Below are 22,581 nucleotides of genomic sequence, written 5' to 3'. Positions count from 1 at the left end.
ATTTAATTGGTTCTTTAACATTTTTTTAGAAGAATATTATATTATGTATAAGGTTTTTGATACAAAAAAAATCTAATTACAAAATTAAATTAAAAACAATGTATAAAGCCAATTAGAAAGAAAAAAATATAAATACTTAACTATAAATTTAATAAAAATATAAAAACCAATTAAATAATTAAAGTATATTTTACATATCCATAAATATAAAATTTAGTAGTATACCTGTATTTACAAAATTATCTTTCATTTAGAAAAAATATTGTTAAAATATTAAATTATTTCCATATTTCATGAAATTTTATTCCATTTATCTTTACGTTGGCTCAAGTCAATAAATATTTGTGCACATATTAAAGAAGACTAGAGAAACGAAACGATTGCCTTGCTCATTTCACAAATAATGGTTTATCATGTTTCATGTATACAGAAGAGAAAAATCTTCAGCTTTTGTGGCTAAATTTCTTAACTCACCAAAAAACCCCTAAAGTTACAAACCTTGAAATGAAGACTAACCAACGCATATAAAACAAACTAGCTTACAGCATTGACCACTATTCCCCTCCAAAAACCAAAATTGGCTAGCCACACACCTACTTAGGGGGTGAAAGTGAAACTATACATATGGTACAACACTTGTACAAATAAAAGAATTTGAGCACTGCCAATTCTTACAGCTACACCTACAACTACTACTACTACAACTAGTACTAATCTTTCACATCTAGCAGTTGTAGTTGAGCCAATAGTAGATTATGCTGCCCTCTAGCTTCTTCTATTTTACTTCTAAGATCTGTTACCTGTAAAATCATAAACCATTTTTTTCGTAAGTCACAGAAGCCAAAACAACTGAACTATTTCATTCTATGCAGTTAATAGAGAATATCTAATTTAACAAACTTCAATTGCATCAGGCAACTGTGTTTATTAAGTATCTTGGGATATAAGTTACAAATATAGAGATATCGAGACAATGGACATAAAGACTAGGTTCCACGGAGACAACTCAACCATTGCTCTAAGACTCTCCTTTAAGGATAATAGTATATATGAATAAATAAAATTAGACCGTGCAGATTACCTTAAGATTAAGTTCTTCTTGTATCTTTTCAGATTCCAAACATCTGCAGGGTAAAGATTTAAGCATATCAATATATAACTACATTAAAACTCCATTCTGAAAATCAAATTGAAAAAATGGGATAAAAATAGAATGGAGGTTGTGTTGGACAGCAAGAATTGAACAAGAATCAAGAAAATCTAAGTTGCTGAGCAACAGCATCCCACCACGCAATCGAGACCATTGCTGGGGTGGTAAACACGAAACAGAAGTATACTCACTTTGTCTGTAGTTTCTGGTTTTCTTCCAACAATGTTAAGGTCTCTTGGTCTAGCACCTGCTCCATTGGAGACGGAATAACCTACCATAAAACACACAGGCAGAAGTTGCCATCAGAATACTGAAAGTTATCAAAATTGGAAGAATATGATTTTCAATAAATACATATCATATACATATGAACAAGATGGACCAATTTCAACATAACAAACAAAGTTACTACCGACCTGCATATTCTGAGATAAGCCAACACCTTTAATATTCTCTTCCTTTGCATGCTTTTTCGAATTATGGAGGTCTACCGATTCATATATCTTCCTCTTGTTATTAGATCCTGAACCAAGTCAAGATATACAAATTAGATTACATTAAGATAGTGACGCAGAATCTTAATTATCACATAAGCAGTTACCTTGCTCAGATGTGTTTCGCATGGTTCTCTTGCGTAGTTCAGCATTTTCATTTGCTGCTTTAGCATCAACATAGTAGGAATTTCTATTGAGTTCGGCTTGTTTCGCTTTAGGAACTGGATATTTTTCGCGATACCCGAGCAATCTACAATGCACGTCCCTACATAAATTTTAAGAGTCCTAGACATCTCAGACATCAATGCTTAAAAATCGTTAAAACTAGTATTAGCATTTTACAGTTACTATTTACTCTCTTATTTTCCTGGATAATCATGGATTTTAACACAAGCATAAACATAACACAAGCATAAACATTACCAGTATTCCCATGTCATTTCCTTCAATCGTGCTTCAAGCTTTTGAAACAAAGAAGTTTTCTCAAAATCTTGCTTATTATGAGTTGGCTCAACAAAATCCGCTTGCAGGATACCTAATACGAGATCAACATAATTTATTATGTAGCATATTATAACGACTCGATGTGTCTCGATAATTGAAAAGAACTTGACACCGCATGGAGATGTTTTACTTACCAACAACTCCTCTGCCTCTACTGTCTAAATAGTTCACAACCTGCCAAAATGGCTGATATTGAAAAGTAGCAATTGTATTAGAGAGAGAAGAGAAAAGCTACATAATAACTATATGCTACAAACTGGCATGATTTGTCAATGAACCTAGATAAGAATTTATTAAAAAGAGAAAGACAAAAGACAACAATGAAGAGCATGACATGACATGACTTGTAATTTCTAATTTCTACATTAGTCTCCATATAGCAGCAGCCAAATTTTTGTCATGATAAAATTGATCTATTTCTAAAAATAGAAGTTTTAGTAAAATGAAAGCTAGGACCATTTGTGGACCAGATAGCAAATAACCAACATCTAGCCTATTTTATTTCACCCCAAACCATGAAGGCTAACTCCAAAAACTAGTTCAACAAGTTAGCACAACACATCCAACATTCATAAAAGAATTGGTAAAAGGTTCCATAAGGAAATCACAACAGAGAAATATATGAACAAATGTGAAACAATTTGGAGTAACTGAGTAAGCACCACATTACACACACTAGTATTAAGGGAAAGAAACTCATGCCCTTTGAAAAGTGTACAGCATGTTAACAGTGTTAATTTTAGGTTGAATCAATATACAACTAATAAGTTAAAAAAATTGTGTATTGATCTTCCATTTCCATTATATCATGCACATAGCTATAACTGTATTCAGCTACACTATGAATATTTAAGACTTAATCTTAATGCTTTTTGTGTACTGCTCAAAGTACTTTTTCCCTTGTTTCCTTAACTATAAATACAAGTTAATAATATAATAAAATATGATGTTATTTAGCTCTTATGCACTATAAGAAAATCATTAACTGTTTAACACCATAGAATGGTTAACAACCACTATGTAACATATAACATTTAGGGTGATAATTTACCAGTATTAGCCGACTTTTGTGATATACATTGAAACCGTGCATAATGACTCGAGGAGCTTCCTTAAGGAATCCAACTGTTGTCACAACTGTTGCCTGCACATTGAGCCCCAAAAAAGAAATTAAATTATAAAAAAAGTTGAGTAAATTGAAACAGTATGTTGTAATTGAAATTACCATTTATAAGTTTTAAATTTAGCTGAGACCTTTCATTTCCCTTAACTTTCGATTAGTTTTGTATTTAATATCTTTTATTACTAATAGCAAAATAGAATAATTAAATCATTCAGCTCAAGATAACTTTTATCCCTCAAATAATATTAAGACAGTCAAAAGTAAGATAATAACCTCCACAGTTCCACCAACTTGTGGTTTATACAAGATAAATTCTGGATATTTAAGATCATCAGCAATGTTATGTGGCTGCACAACTACGCCTCTCAAAAACATACGAAAACTTTCTGGTATCCGCAAGTACAATATTGACATATAAACCTGCAAAGCATGAGAATATTAGACCAATAAATTCAACCTTTTACACGACCACACAAGCATAAGAATAATTTCAAAGTCCAGCATACACGTAAACAGAAACGGAACCGATGAGCAATATGTTTCTCATTTGCTTCCCTCCAGGCAGGAATTGTGTCAATCTTCCTTACATCCCCAGCAATTCGTATATCCTGCATATGAATAGAAGCCCCCTTGTTAAGCAATCAAAGCAAAATTCCAAAACAGTCAGTACAGCAGAAACAAAAAGGACATATCACCTCGGGATCCGTATCAAAATCTAGCTCCAAGTTCCCATCATCATTGAGCCACAAGTTGTAGATAATGACTTTAGTACCATGAAATCCAACGTCATTAAACTGTCAGAATAAAGAATATTTGAACTGAATAAGAACATGCTCATATTTTGAGAGGATAAACAAAGAATATCATCAAGAATTAGAGAACAAGAATACAAAAAAATGTTATTAACTATCAAAAACAATCATACTATATGTACACCAAAAATCAACTGTCAATCAGCCAACCATATAAAGATACGTATTTGGTGCTTATGAAAAAAATTCGATTATGTTGCTACAAAAACATTTGATTATTCTTCTATGATAGATTTGATTATTCTATTATATCAGGGTTCGTCTGTTCTGGAACCTGTTTTTGGTGTTCGTGGAGCATGTTTGTATCAGAAATGCAATCAGCATTAGGAAACAAACTAATTGTCAAACAAATTACTTCATATGGGTACAAGCATTGTTGCATGCTTTATTCCCTTGCTGATCAACCATATTTTTCTGGATATATGTGAGGATGTGAATCCACTTCTATACATTCTCTTTTCTAATAAAATTACTCAAACAGCTTTTATTTCCTTTTCTAATAAAATTGTGCAGAGACAATTTACTCTCTTTTACAAAATTTAAGCTAATTGAGAGGAACAATCTCCAAAGTTTATTTTTAGCATTACTAGGAAACATAAAATACAACAACAAAGCCTTGTCCCACTAAGTGGGGTCGGCTACTAGGAAACATAAAATAAATTTAGAAAAAAAAAAAATCATTTCCATAATATACATAGTATTATTAATGAAATAATTTTAATCTAACAACTTCTAGCCAATAGTCACGGATGAAAGGAAAAATGTAGAAACTAACTTGTCCAAGAAGTTCCTCTTCTGATGAGTATGGAGACCAGCGCAAAATCAAAGATAAATTGGTGACAAAATGCTCTTTGCCATTTAATATCTCCAATGATCCAGTTGATGAATTAAACTCATAGTTTACCTGGTATTGACAAGAACAGATAGTGTTGTAAATAAACTCAACTAGTAGAATCAACCATTGCAGAAAAGATTCTTATGAGAGAGCAAAAAAAATGATTTAGCAAACGATCAGTGTTCAGAAGTCTCTAAAAGTCTGCCATAAGCATGTTGCAATAAGGGTCCTTTTAGGATTATTCTTAGGGGGAAAAGAATAAAACAAAACATAAAAGGGACCCTTGGAGCAATCCGTAACAGTTTATATGTCTTCTCGTGACCTTTCTGGTCACATCTTCAAGTTCTGAATTAACCACTGACATTTTGTCAACCCAAGCTCCCTATAGAAACTCCGCCTATGTTACACCTGTGGTACATAGCCAGTCCCAAACCCGGATAAAGGAGGAGGGTTGTGTTGAGCCTTCGACAGCCAACATAAAAAATTAGTCGAATCTTTATGACATGGATCAAAGACGTTATTGCACTAAAGCTAGGTCGTTGTCCGGAAGCAACGCGCTGTATGAGCACGAGCCGCTGCATCGGTGCCCGGGTGCAGTATTAAATGAGCAAGGGTTCCCCGCTTCTTTCCAGCGTTTCGTGAATGAACGAGGATAAATAAGCTAGTTCATAAAGAAAAAGGTAAAGGTAAAGAGCGAAGCGACTGAAGGTTGAGATTTGGGACATAGAACATAGGCACTCTAACAGGAAAATTTATGGAGGTGGTGGATAACATGACAAGGAAAAAGATTAACATCTTGTGCCTACAAGAAACAAAATGAGTCGGCGCAAAAGCTAAGGAGTTGGATACCTCCGGGTTCAAACTTTGGTATACAAGAAAGGTGAAGAATAGGAACGAGGCCAACATTATCGTGGATAAACAGTGGAAGAAGAACGTAATGGATGTCAAGAGGGTGAGTGATCGGATCATTTCTATCAAAGTTGTGGTGGAAGGAGGTATTTTTCATGTGATTAGCGCCTATACGCCGCAAGTAGGTTCGGACAAGCAATACAAGATATGGTGCCAAAATCTAAAGAGTTTGGTCCAAGACATACCTTCTGGAGATACGAATTTCTTAGGAGATTTAAATGGTTATGTTGAAAGAGCAATGTCTGGGTATGGAAATATTCACGGAGGCCATGGTTTCGGAATGGTCAATACGAGAGTAAAACAATTTGATTTTTTCTCAACTTTTGATGTTCTCATCACAAATACATGCTTTAAAAAGAGAGACAAACATCTTAGAACCTATAGGAGTGGCATGGCAAACTCTCAAATTGACTTCTTGTTGAGAAGAGTCGATCGAAAATTTTGCATTAATTGTAAAATTATTCCGAAAGAGAATTTAACAACACAACATAAGATGCTCGTCATGCATTTTTGCGTTGAGCAAAAGTTAAGGAAAATACATCATATGAAAAACCCAAGAACGAAGGGGTGGCGGATGAAAGGTAAGAACAAAGAAACTTCCTAAGACGAGTAAGAAAAGAGGCAAAGTGGGAAGGAGATGCAAGTGTGGAGGAAATGTGGAGGGATAGGAGTGGCAAAACGAGTTGAACCCGTCGGGCCGGCCCGCTAAACCCGCTGAAAAAGGCCGGTCGGGCTAGGATTTGGAGCCCGCCATATTTAAAAAATCCGCCAAACTCGCACCGCCAAATTGGCGGGTTTTAGAGGGGCGGGACGAACCGGTCCGCCGGGCTGAAATTTTTATTTTTTTTATTAAATAAAAGAGTGATTACTATTATAAAATTAATAATTATAGAATTTTCAAAATAATTTTTTTTGTTTGTAATCTTCTGTTAGTTATTAACTTTATTTATTTTATTTTACAATTTCGTATATTTGCTCAAATTATGTGACTTGTTTTTTAAGATAAAGATGGTTCTATTGACAAATATTATTTTGAACAATTTTATTGAAGTTAAAAATAAAAAAAAATAGTAAAAAAAATTATATTATAATTTGACTGTTTTTTATTTGTATTTGATTTTTTAATTATTATTTTTTGATTAATTTTAATGAATTTTAATTTTGAAAAAAAAAAGTCAAGCGGAATAACCCGCCGATCTGCCAATCCGCCATAAAGCGAGACCGGCTAGCATTTTAAACCCATCTTAGTTGGCGGGGCGGGGCGGGGCAGGGTGGCCTGCTTTGCCACCCCCATGAAGGGAGATGACAAAATTTATTAGAACAGCAAAAGAAAGTTTTCATGAATCTAAAAGGATAAGACCAAGAGACAAAGAGTCCTGGTGGTAGAATGCAAATGTACAAGAAAAGAGAAAAGAAAATAAGGAGTGCTAAGAGGCCAGCAATTTTGTGTTTTGTAACCATCAATTGGCCATCAATAATGATTTTAATGGTGTAAGATTACATCTAATGGAATGCTTTAAAGAGTGGTTAACTCACTTTTCTTTTGATGGTTAAATGCTGGCTACAAAACACAAAAGTTGCTGGTCCCCTAGACTTTCTCAAAGAAAAAATGGAATGCTTTAAAGAGTGATCTTTGTGCCACAATGCAAATAATTGAGAAATCTATAAGACGGCTAAAAAAGAGACAAAAGTGATTGTAAATAAAGTAAAAACAAAAACATATGAAGGTCTCTAATAGTCTTTAGGAACGAAAGAAGGAGAAAAATGTATTTATAGAATCGCCAAGAGCCGTGAAAAAAAGACGAGAGACTTAGATCAGGTTCAGTGTATAAAGGATAAAGATGAGAAGATTTCGGCTTAAGATGAGAAGATCAACGAAAGGCGAAAAAGCTACTTCTACGAGTTATTTAATGAAAGACAAAAGATTCTTCCGAACCTTGATCGATTATCCACGAGTGAAGAACATTAAGACATAATAATATTTCGATTGAAGATTGGAAAGGCCTTAGAGAGATACCGGTTAACCAAACTTTTTATGAGATTTTAAGGTAAAAAAGGATGTCAGATGAGTGGAGAAATAACACATTGATACTTATCTACAAGAATAAAGGAGATATACAGAATTGCGAAAACCATGAAGAAATCAAGCTCATGAGCCATACAAAATTAGAGACATGTATAATGGGGTTACTAACTAGTGTGAAGACTCAAGGTAGTGTGACAGAAAAATTTTCTATTTGTATAGGATTATGCTAGAAATCATCCTTAAATCCATACATTTTTCCATTAGTCTTAGAAATACTCAGAGTATATACAAGAACCTGTGTCATGATACATGCTTTTTGCCGATGATATCATCCTTATGAGAGAGTCAAGGAAAGACCTAAATAAGAAGTTGGATTTATAGAGATGAACTCTAGAAGTGTATGGTTAGTGCATAAACCGTAGCAAGACGGAATAGATAGAATGTAAGTTTAGCTGCCGAAAGAAAAACCATAATACATAGGTGAAGATTGGAGAAAACATCCTACAAAAAGTTTAAAAGTTTAAAATATCTTGGATACATCATATAAAATAAGAGAGATCGAGCAAGATATAAATCATAAGATACAAACAGGTTGGTCAAAATAGCAGAGTACGTCTGGTTCTATGTGACAAAAAAATGCATTTAAAACTTAGAGATAAATTCTATCGTATTACTATCAGACCGACTATACTTTATGGTAACGGCCAAAGAGAAATATGAACATAAGTTAAGTGTGGCAGAGATGATGTTAAGATGGATGAATGGTTATACGCGATTGGATAGAATAAAAAATGAAGATATAAGAGAGAGAGTCGGAGTAGCACCTATTGTAAAAAAAAGGTAAAATCACGTCTCAGGTGGTTTGGACATGTGAGAAGGAGACTAACAGAGCACCTAGGAGAGTGGATGAGATAAAAGATGAATAAGGAGTGAAAGACTGAGGAAAACCTAGAAAGACTATCTGAGGTAGTCAAACGAGATAGAGCTCAATGGAGTCGGTTGATTCATGTAGCCAACCCTACCTAGTGAGACAAGGTTTTGTTGTTGTTGTTGTTGTAAGCTCCCTACCGAACCCATGATGTTTTGGCAAGATGTTCTTAACATGATTAACCGGAATTTGCCCCTAGAAGCACTAGCATCTCACATCTTTATCTACAAAAATATGAATGAAGTGTGTAGAGATTGCTCAAGAGCTCCTCTCTTTCTAATGTGTCCTATTGTGTGTAGTGTAGTCTCTCATTCTCTCTAGAAGAAGTTTTTGGAATGCTTGGAACTTTCCGTTGACAATGGACTTGCATCAACACCTCACTAACTTGAAAATAGGGGTGGCAACGGGGCGGGTAGAGGCGGGTTTTTGCTCTACCCGACCCCGCCCTGCCCGACGAAAAACCCGCATGAAACCCGCCCCGCCCTACCCGCGAGTAGTAAAATGTTAAACCCTAACCCGCTCCTGCGAGTACCCGTTCTGCCCCTACCCACCCCTATAATTATTAAATCCAACAAATAAAATAAAATTTTAAAAATTATATAACCACCATTTACATACATAACATAAATTAAAGTAAAAATTTATATATGATATAATATTATTAATCATTTATTAATTATTTTATATATGTTACATATATTATATATTAAAAATATATATATTTACATATATATTATATATACCGGGGCGGGTAGGGGCGGGTTTAACTTAAACCCGATCCCGTCCCGCCCCGCCCAAGAACCCGGCCCGTTAAAACCCGCCCCGGTGCAGGGGCGGGTAATTACCCGCCCCAAGCGGGTAGGGGTGGAGTGGGTACCCGCGGGTTCGTGTAGTGTTGCCACCCCTACTTGAAAAGCTTTGGATGCTTTTAAGAAGAAACAATCTTATGTTAGCCCTCAACTTATACGTTTTGGTGTATCTATTGGCAAAGGCATGCTAAAAAAGAAAAACACTATTCATACATCAAATACTCTTACATCCGTATAAAAATTCAGCTGCTACTAAATAATTGTATATTTTAATTATTTTTAATTAACAAAACAAAGAGAATGCCTGTTTGGTTAAGAAAATACTAGTGTCAAAATGGTGTTTATTATAAAGGGTGTAGACGTAGCAGAATTGCTAAAAAATTTTAATGATTCCTTTTCAATCTAACTTTATTTGGAGTATAATTAGTATTTTGGCACCCCTTAATTCAAGCAATAAGTTGAAGAGAAGTAGCATTTGAAGCCTATGCACAATATAAACCAAACCCTCTACGTAATAAAAGAAAAATGTGGAATACCACTCACCATGGGTACTACTATTCTGTCAAGCTTTTCTTGCACCAAAAATGTATATGACAGAAGTCCAATGCTTTGCGTCAATACCCTGATGCAGGTTAAAAACAGTAAGAAAAATTAAGCATAGTTTTCACTTTTCTTTTCCACTGTAGCTTCAATTTTTGTCCCAAAATCACCTTGCCTTGCTCTAGTGAAAGATCAGAAGGTATAATGTTTAAAAGCCTAACTAACTTCAGCATGGACAGATGCTTTAAGTTTTTGTCACATACCCATTACTCATATGCCGACTGAAGACCATGACATCAGCCCCAAGCCTCATAGTACTGGTCTTAAAGCCATTACCATCTGCAACAATAAATCAAAAACTCAAAAAGAATAAAGCACAAATACGAAAATAGCTGAAGAAAGAATGCCAAGACCCATACACTGCCCAATAGCCAGCTTTGACTTCTTATCTGAAAATCCAAAACTCATGCAATGCCTCATTGCTTCTGGATCCATTCCACCACCATCATCTGATTACCCAATGTCAGTACAAAATCAATAAAAAATGTCAAATGTAAAATTTTTGAATTTTGAATATCTTACCAAATCATGATGCTCAGGGTAAACATGTTCCTAACAAGACTCAGGCTAGGATTTTCAATAACTAAATTTCTAAAATTGATATGTTCCAGAACCATTGTACCTTGAATCAGCAATGCTGGACTTCCATCCTTTGGATTTGAAGTTTTATCTACAAGGACAAAGGTAGCCCCATTTTGGATCTATCCTAAGCACAAACGGCAAGAATGCAATACAAATTGGAGCATAAAACAAATGTAAAATGTGAGATGTAACACGTCAAATGATGATTTTAAACAAGAAATGGAAAAATCACAGCAATAAAGATTATGGTTTTACACCAATCTATGGAATGATAATTAAGTAAAGAACATTGGAATAAACATGAAACCTTAAAAAAGGTATAGTAACAGTAAAAACCAGAAAGGAAGGATATGTACAGAAAGGAAATCATTTCTGGAAAACATCACAGTTAATAAAGAATACACCATCAGAAATCAATGCCAAAATAAGTATGCAGGTAGATGACAAATAAAACTAACACAGCATATACAATACTTAAAAATTCATGTAGTTCACAACTGAAACATCAGGGATAATCACCTCATCAACTGCATTATCGAGAAGCTCTGCTATGGCTGCAACCAAAATCAAAGAAAAAGACCAACACATTAAAAGAAAAACAAAAACGACAATGAGACAAAGGTGGACAATTAAAGTAATCAAAGAGGATGAACAAGTTCATATAAGTCATAAGAACATACCACCAAATGCCCACTTATGTGAAGTTGCATTTGAGTGAAGGAACATAGGGTGTACATGTAGATAGTTTTTGGCATCTGAAATCAAAGAAAAATATTAGTACGATGAGAAATGAAGAATGAGTAAGATTCTCTGAACTTACACCACGTCAGCATATGTCGAGCTCAAAAATTGGTCACAACTAAATATAAGCACTAACGTCCATGGAAGAAACTATAAGCTGCATTAATTTGGAAATTACTTTGGACTGTGACTTTTTTACAAGCAGGCCCATCATCGTAAGTCCCAGCTTTCCAAAACTGCCTAGTAAGGGGTGCTGCACAAATGGGTGACGCATAAGAAATGTCTGAATCATCACCTGGTGGCAACCCCTGATTAGCTACCAGGCCGTTCCTTGGACTACTAGAGAAAATATTATTTTCAGAATCTTGTCGAACAGAATGAATGCGAGATCCATTTCGATTGGCCAGTTGACCTTTATTAGTCGATTTTTCTTGCTTTACATCCAAAACAAGATCTGGCTCCTGCTTCACCGCTATAGGAATAACCTTTTCAATCTCATCATCGCTAGATAAATCAATAATTTCTATGCCTCCCATATTTGTCCCTGTAACCAAAGCAAAGCATACAAAGTTGAGTTAGCATTATGAAACAGAATACAATATAGAGTAACAAACAAGAATGTGAGTCAAACAACTATCAACCTGTATAAATGACACATTTGACTTTAGGCACACATGCATCTTACAAAAAAAGAAAAAAATCAGGGGTGGTTCATTCACTAGTTACCATTCCCGCATTTATCATATCTTAATATAAGAAACAACTGTTAATAGGTATGTGCAACTTAACTCTTTATGATTCAAATGTGTAGATTAATCCTCAACTTTGTTAAATGTTCAATTCGGTAAAAAAAAATGAGTGCAAATTTGAACTTTGGGCCATGTGCTATTGACCCTCTCAACTTTCTCAATGTGCAATCCAATACTTCACGCATGGATGTCAACAGGGCGGGATGGGGCTCCCCGCCCCCGCCCCCGCCCCCGATCCCCACCGTGGGAGAATATTTACCCCCCATCTCCCTAGTTGATCAATTCTATGAAAATTCTAATGAAAAAATTTTAAAAAATTGATAAAAAAAATCATAAAACATGGAACAACATACAAATACATCATGTCCAAGATTATAAATTAACTAAAATTCAATATCATATCCAAAAAGATAAAATAACACACCATTATATTTCTCAATAGTTTTAATACAAATTAATTTTTTTAAAAAGCCTATAAAACAAAGTCTTCAACTTCGAATATTCTCCCATTGCAAAAGTACAACTTCCAACAAACAACTTTGAGTTCTTTGATAAAACAACGAATATATAAATATGTCAACATGCATCATAAACAAAACACTGTTTAAAGTATAAAGACTTAATTTCTCTTGATGGATTATGACTTCTAATGAAACCTTTCCCCTTCATTAATTGACTAATACTCTTTGCTCAACCATAAAGATTTGTAATTTGTCAAGCTTAACGTGTTCACATATTAGCATCATAAAAATAAATAACAAGTTCCATTAAAAAACACAAAGAAAGAGATGAAACAAGAGATACTGAAGTTGAACAATTACATCAACCTGCAGAATAGATGAAGAATTTATTTATAATACTATCACGATTTGAATTTAATTTTCTTTTACCAAAGGGAAAAAAAACCACTTCTTTTAGCGCACTACTTTTGGAATTCAATAAGCTCACTATATATACACTACATGCACCAGCTACAAAAGCTTTTTTACTTCTTCACTAGGACGACCATTTTATGGCACCCCAAACAACAGATACTAAAACAAATAATTTTTCAGATATAGCTAAAGACCAAACATTTATCATGTGAAAAAATATTACGGGGAAACAACCCTATTGATTGTCCAGCTAAACTTGCCTAACCAAAATTCTAACCTCACTAACCCTTAAAATGCACCAAACTAAATTCAAATCCAAATCAGAATTAATTCATTGTTTGCACACTTAAAAGACTTCAAAGCTTAAAACTTTGTACACATGCACACTAGCCAAGCCATTACCAACTAAGAAGGCTTAGCCACCAAATAATTTCAAAATAATTTTTACTAGGAGCTCAGATTAAGATTTAGTTCCTTAATGCTTATTCAGGGGAAAACAAGTGTAAAAAATGTATAAAACAAGCACAAGCATGTTACAGTTGCAGAAAATCAAGCAAGGTTAAAAGCACAACCATGCTGAAAATAACCAAGATTCAAAACAAACAAGCACAAAAGATGCAGAATAAACCTTTAGTGCAATAAAATTCAAAGAGGGCGAGAGTATCCAATCAGAAGTGGAGGAGGGGGAGGGACAACCGACGGCTGCGGCGGCGATGCTGCCGACGGCAGACGGTGGCTTCTTTCAAACGGACAAGAAGCAACGACGTAGAGCACGGAGCAGTGGACGAGGTGGGGGTCGGTGCATCGGACTGCGGACACAAGCGAAGAGGAGAGCACGGGAGCAAGGAGAGTGGCGCCGGGTTGGGAGCAGAGAGGTGAGGTGGGGGGATGGCGTACAAATCTACAATGATGAAGAAAGGAAGACACAAATGAGGATTAGGGTTAGGGTTTATCTATCTATATATATATATATATATGTTATGTGAAATGACTAAAAAACCTACAATAAAAACAAATTATTGACAATTAAGTATATTTACAAATTTCGTAGATTAGTGGGGATAGGGCAGAGATCACCGCTCAGGAACCCCCACCTGCTTCAGGGGAATTTTGTCCCACATCCCCATCCCTGCAGGAAAAATTCTCCTCCTTCAGGTCTCCATTTGGGGCGATTCCCCCGGGGATCTCTGTGTATCGGAGAGTTTTGTCATCCCTGATGCATTCTTGAATATGCACTAATTTGTTCCCAATCATTGTTAATGTTAATAGAAAGGTTGATTTGCACATTCAAAGAAAGATCAGTCAATATAATGACTGAGATAATATGGACATTGCCAACAATTCGAAGAGATGATGGTTTTATCCCTTAGAAAAATTTGGTGATGTCCCGCACATTCTACCGCTTAACTACTTTTTTCCTTACACAACAATCAAAATCGACTTGTTAGGTGTAAAGCATGATCTCCCATCAAGCAAAATGGAATTCCTCCATCAAAGTCCAATTGTTTGAATCACGATGATCCGAGGAAAACCTATCCAGATAGCTATATCGGCAACGTTGTCTTCAAAGATAACTTTGGTGCTCTGAGCCAATAAGCAATTCCCTTTTTTTCCATCATTTCCAACAACAAGAGCCTTTCCTCTTATTGATGTCACCAACAACTATTTGAGCTCTTTTTATTACTTTCAACTCTAAGCATAATATGTATTAATTCTAAAGGTGCATAGCACTATTAAAAAAGCATAATTAGAAACCAATCAAGAGGCATGGTCTTCAGGGTTAGTAATATCAACATCGACATTTAAATAAAGTAGTTAAGGTATCAAATTACAATAAACAAACAAAGGCCACCTTGGAACTATTAGACAATTAAAGAGTGCCTAATTGCAACCAAAGATTTCACTTAAATTATATAAAAATACACGTAATTGCAAATATCTATTGCCAAAATTCTCTCTTCACCTAGTTCTTTATCTAACCAATGGTTTCATAACTTCAACGAAATGAACATGATCTTTGGCTCAAGGCATTTTCCCTTCTTATCTTGAAAAAGTAAAGGCATGTTGCATTCTTAAGTAAATAACCAACTTCCGGCTAACCAAGCATCTACTGTCTTGTCAAACATACAAGAGATAAGATGGCAATATTCCCCACTTCTACACTAACTATAACTTTTGGCCTAATCTTTAAATCCTAGTTGAACCTTCGTAGACAAACCATTCAAACATCACTCACATATGTTATGCAATTGCTTTTTACTTGAATCAAATCTTTGATCTTTTGAGTAAGCATAAAATTAGGCTTCTACCTAAATGTGCAATAAGGGTATGCCACAATTTCTTCTAGAATCAGAATATGCATGTATTGATAATAGTCTTTAGAAAGTGTGGCATGGATAATAACATAGTTTTCAAATGCAATCAACTTTAGTGTTATTGCTAATTGCAAAACACACTTCTAACATTCTACTCTATCATAAAACAGATTATGAATTTCAATTAGTTTCACTCCCAAAAAGCTTGGGTGTCATTTTTACATAATACACAACAATTCGTAACTAAAAGTTGCCAACCCTTGAATGAATTATGATTGGTATAATTAGGAGATGCATAAAATGGTCATAGTTCCCCCTTATTAATAACTTATTCCCAATGATTGGTCAGATAGCAAGGGGAACAAATAGATTCAACCAGGATAGTTTCACTCTTTAGTTTCACCCTTTCAACCACTCTCCAATCCAACGAAAACTACCAACAACCATCCCCTTGCCACAAACCCCTTCTCACCACTAGTCATATTCGCCATGGCAAGACATACAGAGCAACACCCTTTACTTTACAACAATGTTGATAAAGTGTTGTCTGTAGCTGAAACTTCACTACGAAAAGGGCATTTAACAATCCATATTTATCACTCCTACAAACTAGGGCAAGATCTATGGAGCATCACCATTTACTTTTGCAACAATGGTGATGAGCATTGTTTGTAGCAAAAACTTCACTAAGGAAAGGAAATTTAACAACTCCATATTTATCACTCCTACAAACTAGGACTCGCCTATTTGCACACACAAAAGGTCCCTAATGTAATATTCTATTCCCATATAGAGCACACCTATTAAATTAAAGCCCCAATGTTCTCCCAAACTTCTTTTCAATATTTACTCTGAATGGATTAGGTCTAGCCCATGCCAATCTCACAAAATTTTGTTTACACTTCTACAGTATTTTGCTCCTTCACAACAAAAGGGTCAGTGCACTAGCATCCCACATTAGTGCAAGATCTGGAGCCGGACCGCAACCACAAGATGTAATGTACAAACCCTAACCTGATAATTACATCAGTAACTGTTCCACGGCTTGAACCTGTGACCTAGAGGTCACAACAAACTCCAACTAAAATGATTTTTAAAGGGGAAGTTGTTTTGGCAAGCATGTAAACCCAAGCTCAAATGAAATACCAAACCACTCTTGATATATCGGTCAAATTGAGAAGGGTAGGATATGCACTTCAAGTAGCTCTATCAATCACAAAGTTGAAAGCTTGGTCAATGTACCCACAATCCAAAGTTCACCAATATTCTACTAGCTTACACTCCTCCATTTTGTGTTGATTATTGGCTAGACACCACCACAAGACCTCTCAAAAAAACATTAGAAGTACAAAAAAAGTATTATACCAACTAACAAAAATCAAGGAACTAAACACATCAATTACTTCAAAAGTCCAACTCAACCCTAAAAAAGGCACAATTCAATCAATCTATCATTACTTATCAAAGGCTCTAAGATAACTTTTCATTCACCCAATTATCTTAAAGATATACAATAAAAACCTCCTAAAAAACATATTCCGCCCTTGATAGATACCTACTATGTAGCTATAGAAAGCAATATGTCAAAACAATGACAAGGTCCATTGCCAACCATGATTTTAAAAATCAAACTGAACTGACCGGTTTGATCCGATTAATTGATTCATTTAAAGTATAAATCACTTGACAATAAAACCAGTCAAAAATTAAAAAAAAAGGTCAAAAAATTGGTTTATTAATGCGATTTTTTAGCAGTTAACATATTTAAAATGATAACTTACAAAAAAATAATGTTTAAAAAAATTAAATATTTCATACATAAATATATTATTTGATTATATCCGATTAAATATTGGTGAAACCTTAGTTTAACTTTAAAAACTATTGAACTTCTAACTCTATCGATTCAATAACTAATTAAGTTTTAGAGAAAATAAAAATTTTACGTAAAATCAAAAAATTAAATACAAATAATATACAATCATATTGAGATTCAAATCATAAGTGTCTTATTTAATAACAACGACCCATTTAAAATCATAAGATAAAAATTTTAAAAGTTAAATTGAAATTTAAAAGTATACTATATCTATATTTGTTTTTCATTAATTAAAAAAAAGTTACCAAATAAAAAAAATTTCAAAAAACCCATTTAATATTTCCCTTATCTCAAAAGTATCAATGCAAAAATAATTGATTTTACACCTTAAGTTTTGAAATTTCTTAAAAATAATGCAAGTTATACAAATTTTCTATTACAAATAAGAATATACAGAAAATCAGATTGGATTGAAATTGAATATAAACAAAATCTACATCTGATCTACCCTAAAACATTAGATATTCTTATATCTGATCGGATCTGGTTCGCAAATTATTGGTATAACTGGCTTCTCCATTAAAATTTAGATCTCAAATTAAAGAGACTGTTGCTTGAAAAGTTAGATCTCAAAATGAGAAGGATAGGAAAAGAAAATTGAAATCATAACACATGCTAAAATATACTTAAATTGGTAACAAAAAATAATTTTAATACTAAAACTACTTTTAAAAAAACTAAAATCTTGTTCAAATTCATTTAATAATTAAAAAAAAAATTCTTTTGAATAGTTAAAATATTTTTCTCTCCCTTGTATCAAGATCCACAGCCATCTCAAAACCCTAATACCCAAAAGGATATTTAGGAAAAAAAGGAAAGAATAGGAGCGAGGCAGTGACAAAAAAGAGCTTCTGTACCAGTAGTTATGCTGGGATTCCGTCAGAGAGAGGCAGAGAACGCTGCCTTCATATGCGGAGACAAAGTTTCGAACTTCGTGGGAGTTTGAAAGAGTTACGGACCAAGTAATGGGATTTGGCTTTGTGGTGTCAACGATAAGCTGGAGAAGAAAGAAGATAAAGAAAACTCCAATATCGAAGAAGAAAAAGGAAAAACCTTTCTATAAGAGTGACACTAATACCTCTAATAGGCAGGGATGGCAACAGGTCCCCATGATCTGTCCCATCCCTGCCCCCGCCCCGGCGACAGGTAACAGAGACCCTGCTGGGGATGTGGTTCTCCGCGGATATTCTTGAAAAAATTATTTAAAAAAAAATAGAAAGATGATCCTCAATAGTTAACAATTTCTAATCACCAATAAGCAACAATTGAACACAAACCTACATAAGTAACAATATAATTAAAAAAGTACCACACAATTACATTTACATCAACAATCAACAATAAAACTCAGAATCCATATTCCATACAATTACATTTACATCAACAATCAACAAAATTAATAAGATACCATCATCAATTAACAAAATTACATCATACAAATTGACACAAAAAAGAAAATTACCTAAGAACTGAGAAGCCTCAGAGTCACAAACTCATAACCATCATAATCATAAAAGTTTATTCATGAAAAAATAAATAAAACTGAAGTAGCAGAGGAGGATTGCCTACCGACAGAGCAACGGAGAGGGAGGAACGGAGATGAAGAGGCTGACGACGGCAACGAAGATGATTCTCCTCTGACGCGACCAAGACAGCGAAGATTCTGCCTCTGACGCGACGGTGCTCCCTCTGACGCGACGATTCTCCTCGGCTGTCTCAGGAACACCACGACGACGTCCTCCTCGGCTGGGTCAAGCGTGCGATAAGACGTTCTCCTCGGGCATGTTTCTCAGGCGCGCGACGACAGTGCTGCGGTAACCTTCAGAGTGAGAGAGGGAAGCAGTGAGAAGGAGGAGCGCGGCGGCGACGGGAAAGCAGGGTGGTGGACGGCGGGGAGAGGAGAGAATCTGTGAAATGTTAGGGTTTGAATGAGAGGGAGTGGGTGAGAGTGATGCCAATTTGGGAATTTAGGGTTTCATTGAAATTTATATATAGAAAAGGATATTTTAGTCATTTTAATATATAATAATATAATATTATATGAATTTTCATGGGGCGAAGTAGATGTGTGCATGGGCCGGGGTGAAATCGGATTTGATGTGACTCAGACCCAACCCGAAATATATACTAGGTTTATTTATTAGACCCGAACCCGGCCTAGACCCGATGAAATCTTATACACCTTCGGGCCACGATTATACCGAGTAAAAATCAGGTGAAAATCGGACCGTTAACACTACATTACCTTGATATCTTCTTATAAGCTAGCATGTGAAAATATTCAAATTTTCAAGACTCCAACCATTATTTCACATGGTAAAATTCACTTAGAAAAATATAACAAGAACCAACTCTTCTCTAAAATTAAAGTATAATCATAATCAATACTAATATTGTCTAATAACACCAAATATTTAAATCAATATAAATAACATAATATTATACATTAGTCTAAAATCTTATGCATTTTAAACATAAAACATTAACTTATAGTCTTATAATAACTAATAACACAAAATATTAAGGTTTACAATACTTAAATTCCACACAAGAATAGCCATCATCCATCACTAATAACATAATATTAATTGTGTATGATAACCGGGCCACCGGGCCAACTTCGAGTGACCCAAACCATGGCCCAGACCCGATCTGAAATAATAACCGGGTCTATTTTTGAGACCCTTACCCGACCCTAGATCCGATGAAATCACACCAAAATAGCCCCTAAAGTGTTCGGGGCCGGGGCCGGGTCTTCGAGCCGGGCCGGGCCATGCACACCCCTAGGGCGAAGATTTCTATTTCTACTTTTATTTTTGCCTTCGTTCCGTTTATTATACAGTTTTTATTTTTTGTATAGTTATCAAAATCGGACGTTTTATTTTTCCACATAATTATCAAAATCATATTGGACCAACTGATATGTGATTGTGATCAGATTTGAATGAAAAAGGGTGAGTGAGAGTAAGGCTAATTTAGGGGGATTTAGGCTAAATTTTCAATTGGTCTGTTCACTATTTGGGTACAAATTTTAAAATTGATGAATATGTGTTTCGAACAAAAGTCTTTTTTATACTACATATTTTTCTTACCATTAAACTATGTTATTCTTTATTATTTAATTGTTAATTATATAATAAAAATGTACAATAATTTTGTTAGATATTATTTTAAGGGGGCGCTACACATCCATGTAACCATGTAACCAAGTTGACCCAATCCCAAATAGAGTCATGCGCATTAATGACGAGTGAAAAGTGAAAACACGCGCCCGAAACCCTTCGTTACTTCGCGCTCATTATGAAAAAATGTTACTTCATCTTCTTGCGTTATAGGCTTCACCGTTCTCCTCTGCTCGCATTTTTTCTTCTTCTTCTTCTTCTTCTCTGCTCGCATTATAAGTTTCACCGTTCTCCTCTGCTCGCGTTTTCTTTTTTGTTCTTCTTCTTCTTCTTCTCTACTCGCGTTCTTCGTTATGGATCTACATTGACTTCAACGTAATTAGCTTTGTCGTTCTTCGTCTTCATTTTCTTCTTTGATCTGGACTTCTGAATTAAAACAATGAATGAATCAACTTCAAAATTAGTTAAATGAGTGCGATTTGGATTATTCTTCCGAAATGCATCACAATAATCTTAAACATTGAACAAAGTAAAAGGAAGCCATCGAACCAAACAACATTCATTTAGTGAATCAAAATCACAAAGGCCACCCGAACCGAACAATGTTCATGTGGTGAATAAATGGTGATCAACTTTCAATCAACAAGAATAGAAGTAAAAGGAAGCCACCGAACCGAACAACATTCATTTGGTGAATCAAAATCACAAATGTCACCGAACCAAACAATGTTCATGTGGTGAACAAATGGTGATCAACTTTCAATCAACAAGAACAGTATTTCTCCATGCAAAAGAAGTACTAAACATAGTAACAACCAATTTCAAAGCCCTAGTTAAACTATCCACTGAACTGAAGAAGAATAACCTACGTGAACGAATTTGAAAGAAGAAGGAGGAAGAGGAAGAGGAGGAGAAATACTATTCTTGTTGATTGAAAGTTGATCACCATTTATTCACCACATGAATATTGTTCGGTTCAGTGGCCTTTGTGATTTTGATTCACCAAATAAATGTTGTTCGATTCGGTGGCCTCCTTTTACTTTATTCAATGTTTAAGATTATTCTGATAGCATGCAGTAATTATTTCCTAGTTGTCTCAACGTAATAACCTCATTCAACTGATTTGAAGTTGAATCATTCATTGTTTCCATTCAGAAGTGTAGATTGAAGAAGAAAACGAAGAAGAAGAAGAACAACGAAGCTTATTACGTTGAATTCAATGCAGATCAATAATGAAGAATGCGAGTAGAGAAGAAAAACGCGAACAGAGGAGAACGACGAATTTTATTAGGTTGAAGAAGAACACGAACAGAGAAGAAGAAGAAGAAGAACGAAAACACGAGAAGAGAACAAGGTTTACATTGAGAATGTTTACGAGGCGCGTGTATAACAAACGCGTAAGGAGGTTGGGGAGGCACGTCTGATTGAAGTTACTTGGATAGCTTGGATGAAAAAATTACATGGATGTAGAGCTTTTCTCAATATTAAATTAGTTTGAAATCAGTTTAACAATCACAATCCTCTAATAGACAATTTATTAGTGTTAGACTAATATGTCAGAGCCATTTCTTATGAACCGGCCTTGAACAAGCCACTTATTTCACATAATTTTGTTGATCAACTTTCCTAGGATCATTTCAAGGCATGTAAATCAAGTACCATGACATCTTACAATTTATAAATGAAAAGAAAAGAAGAGAAATGAAAAGAAAATTATAAAGACCAGGAACTCACTGAGTCACTGGTTTTGAAGTGTTGCAATTAGTGTACTTGCTAACCTCTTAGGCTCTTGCATGTATGCATGGATACACCTACACACCACCGACTACATTTTTCTAAATTTCTTCTTCCTTTACTTTTCTTTTTTAACGAATAACATTGTATATACCCACGCAAATAGTCGTCATTATTGGGTTCAGCCGTTCAGGTGCATTCCTTCGATGGCAAGAGCAACAACAACATTAACAATAGAATAATAGTAATGTTCTTGTATGGATACCTGGAGGGAGAGCTCAGTCTCTGGGAGTTGACGCCGAGCTATTACCTTCGGTGCCGACCTTTAAGCCTTATGACAATCCAAACTTTACTCCAAGAAGGTGTCCAATCGCGTAGAGCTTTGAGCAAGAAA

The 22,581-nt window shown here is 34.9% G+C and overlaps 1 protein-coding gene across 6 annotated transcripts; it reads right to left on the bottom strand.

Moving 5' to 3' along the window:
* Nucleotides 1–368: 368 nt before the first annotated feature.
* LOC112737807 (protein MICRORCHIDIA 6) lies at nucleotides 369–19,563 on the bottom strand. 6 transcript variants are annotated; one of them, XM_072211524.1, is made up of 22 exons: nucleotides 18,410–18,519; nucleotides 18,189–18,328; nucleotides 13,766–14,038; nucleotides 11,692–12,057; nucleotides 11,453–11,527; nucleotides 11,292–11,326; nucleotides 10,813–10,891; nucleotides 10,550–10,639; nucleotides 10,394–10,469; nucleotides 10,134–10,212; nucleotides 4,859–4,987; nucleotides 3,967–4,065; nucleotides 3,778–3,879; nucleotides 3,545–3,691; nucleotides 3,200–3,292; nucleotides 2,283–2,334; nucleotides 2,068–2,179; nucleotides 1,752–1,909; nucleotides 1,567–1,673; nucleotides 1,342–1,421; nucleotides 1,082–1,124; nucleotides 369–800 (listed from the first exon to the last, which is right to left on the bottom strand). In XM_072211524.1, exons 4-22 carry the CDS (start codon nucleotides 12,047–12,049, stop codon nucleotides 711–713), a joined length of 2,004 nt encoding a protein of 667 aa, XP_072067625.1. In that variant the 5' UTR covers nucleotides 12,050–12,057; nucleotides 13,766–14,038; nucleotides 18,189–18,328; nucleotides 18,410–18,519; the 3' UTR covers nucleotides 369–710. The 6 variants fall into 6 exon arrangements, with proteins under 6 accessions (XP_072067625.1, XP_025643703.1, XP_072067626.1 ...); XM_025787918.2 differs by lacking the exons at nucleotides 18,189–18,328; nucleotides 18,410–18,519 and adding an exon at nucleotides 18,901–19,320; XM_072211525.1 differs by lacking the exons at nucleotides 18,189–18,328; nucleotides 18,410–18,519 and adding an exon at nucleotides 18,901–19,292 and having other exon boundaries at nucleotides 11,593–12,057.
* Nucleotides 19,564–22,581: the final 3,018 nt, after the last annotated feature.

This window comes from Arachis hypogaea, chromosome 13 (genome assembly GCF_003086295.3).
Source record: "Arachis hypogaea cultivar Tifrunner chromosome 13, arahy.Tifrunner.gnm2.J5K5, whole genome shotgun sequence".
Taxonomy (NCBI): Eukaryota; Viridiplantae; Streptophyta; class Magnoliopsida; order Fabales; family Fabaceae; genus Arachis; species Arachis hypogaea.
The sequence above is the reverse complement of the archived record's forward strand: the minus strand, read 5'-3'. Positions and strand labels throughout refer to the sequence as shown.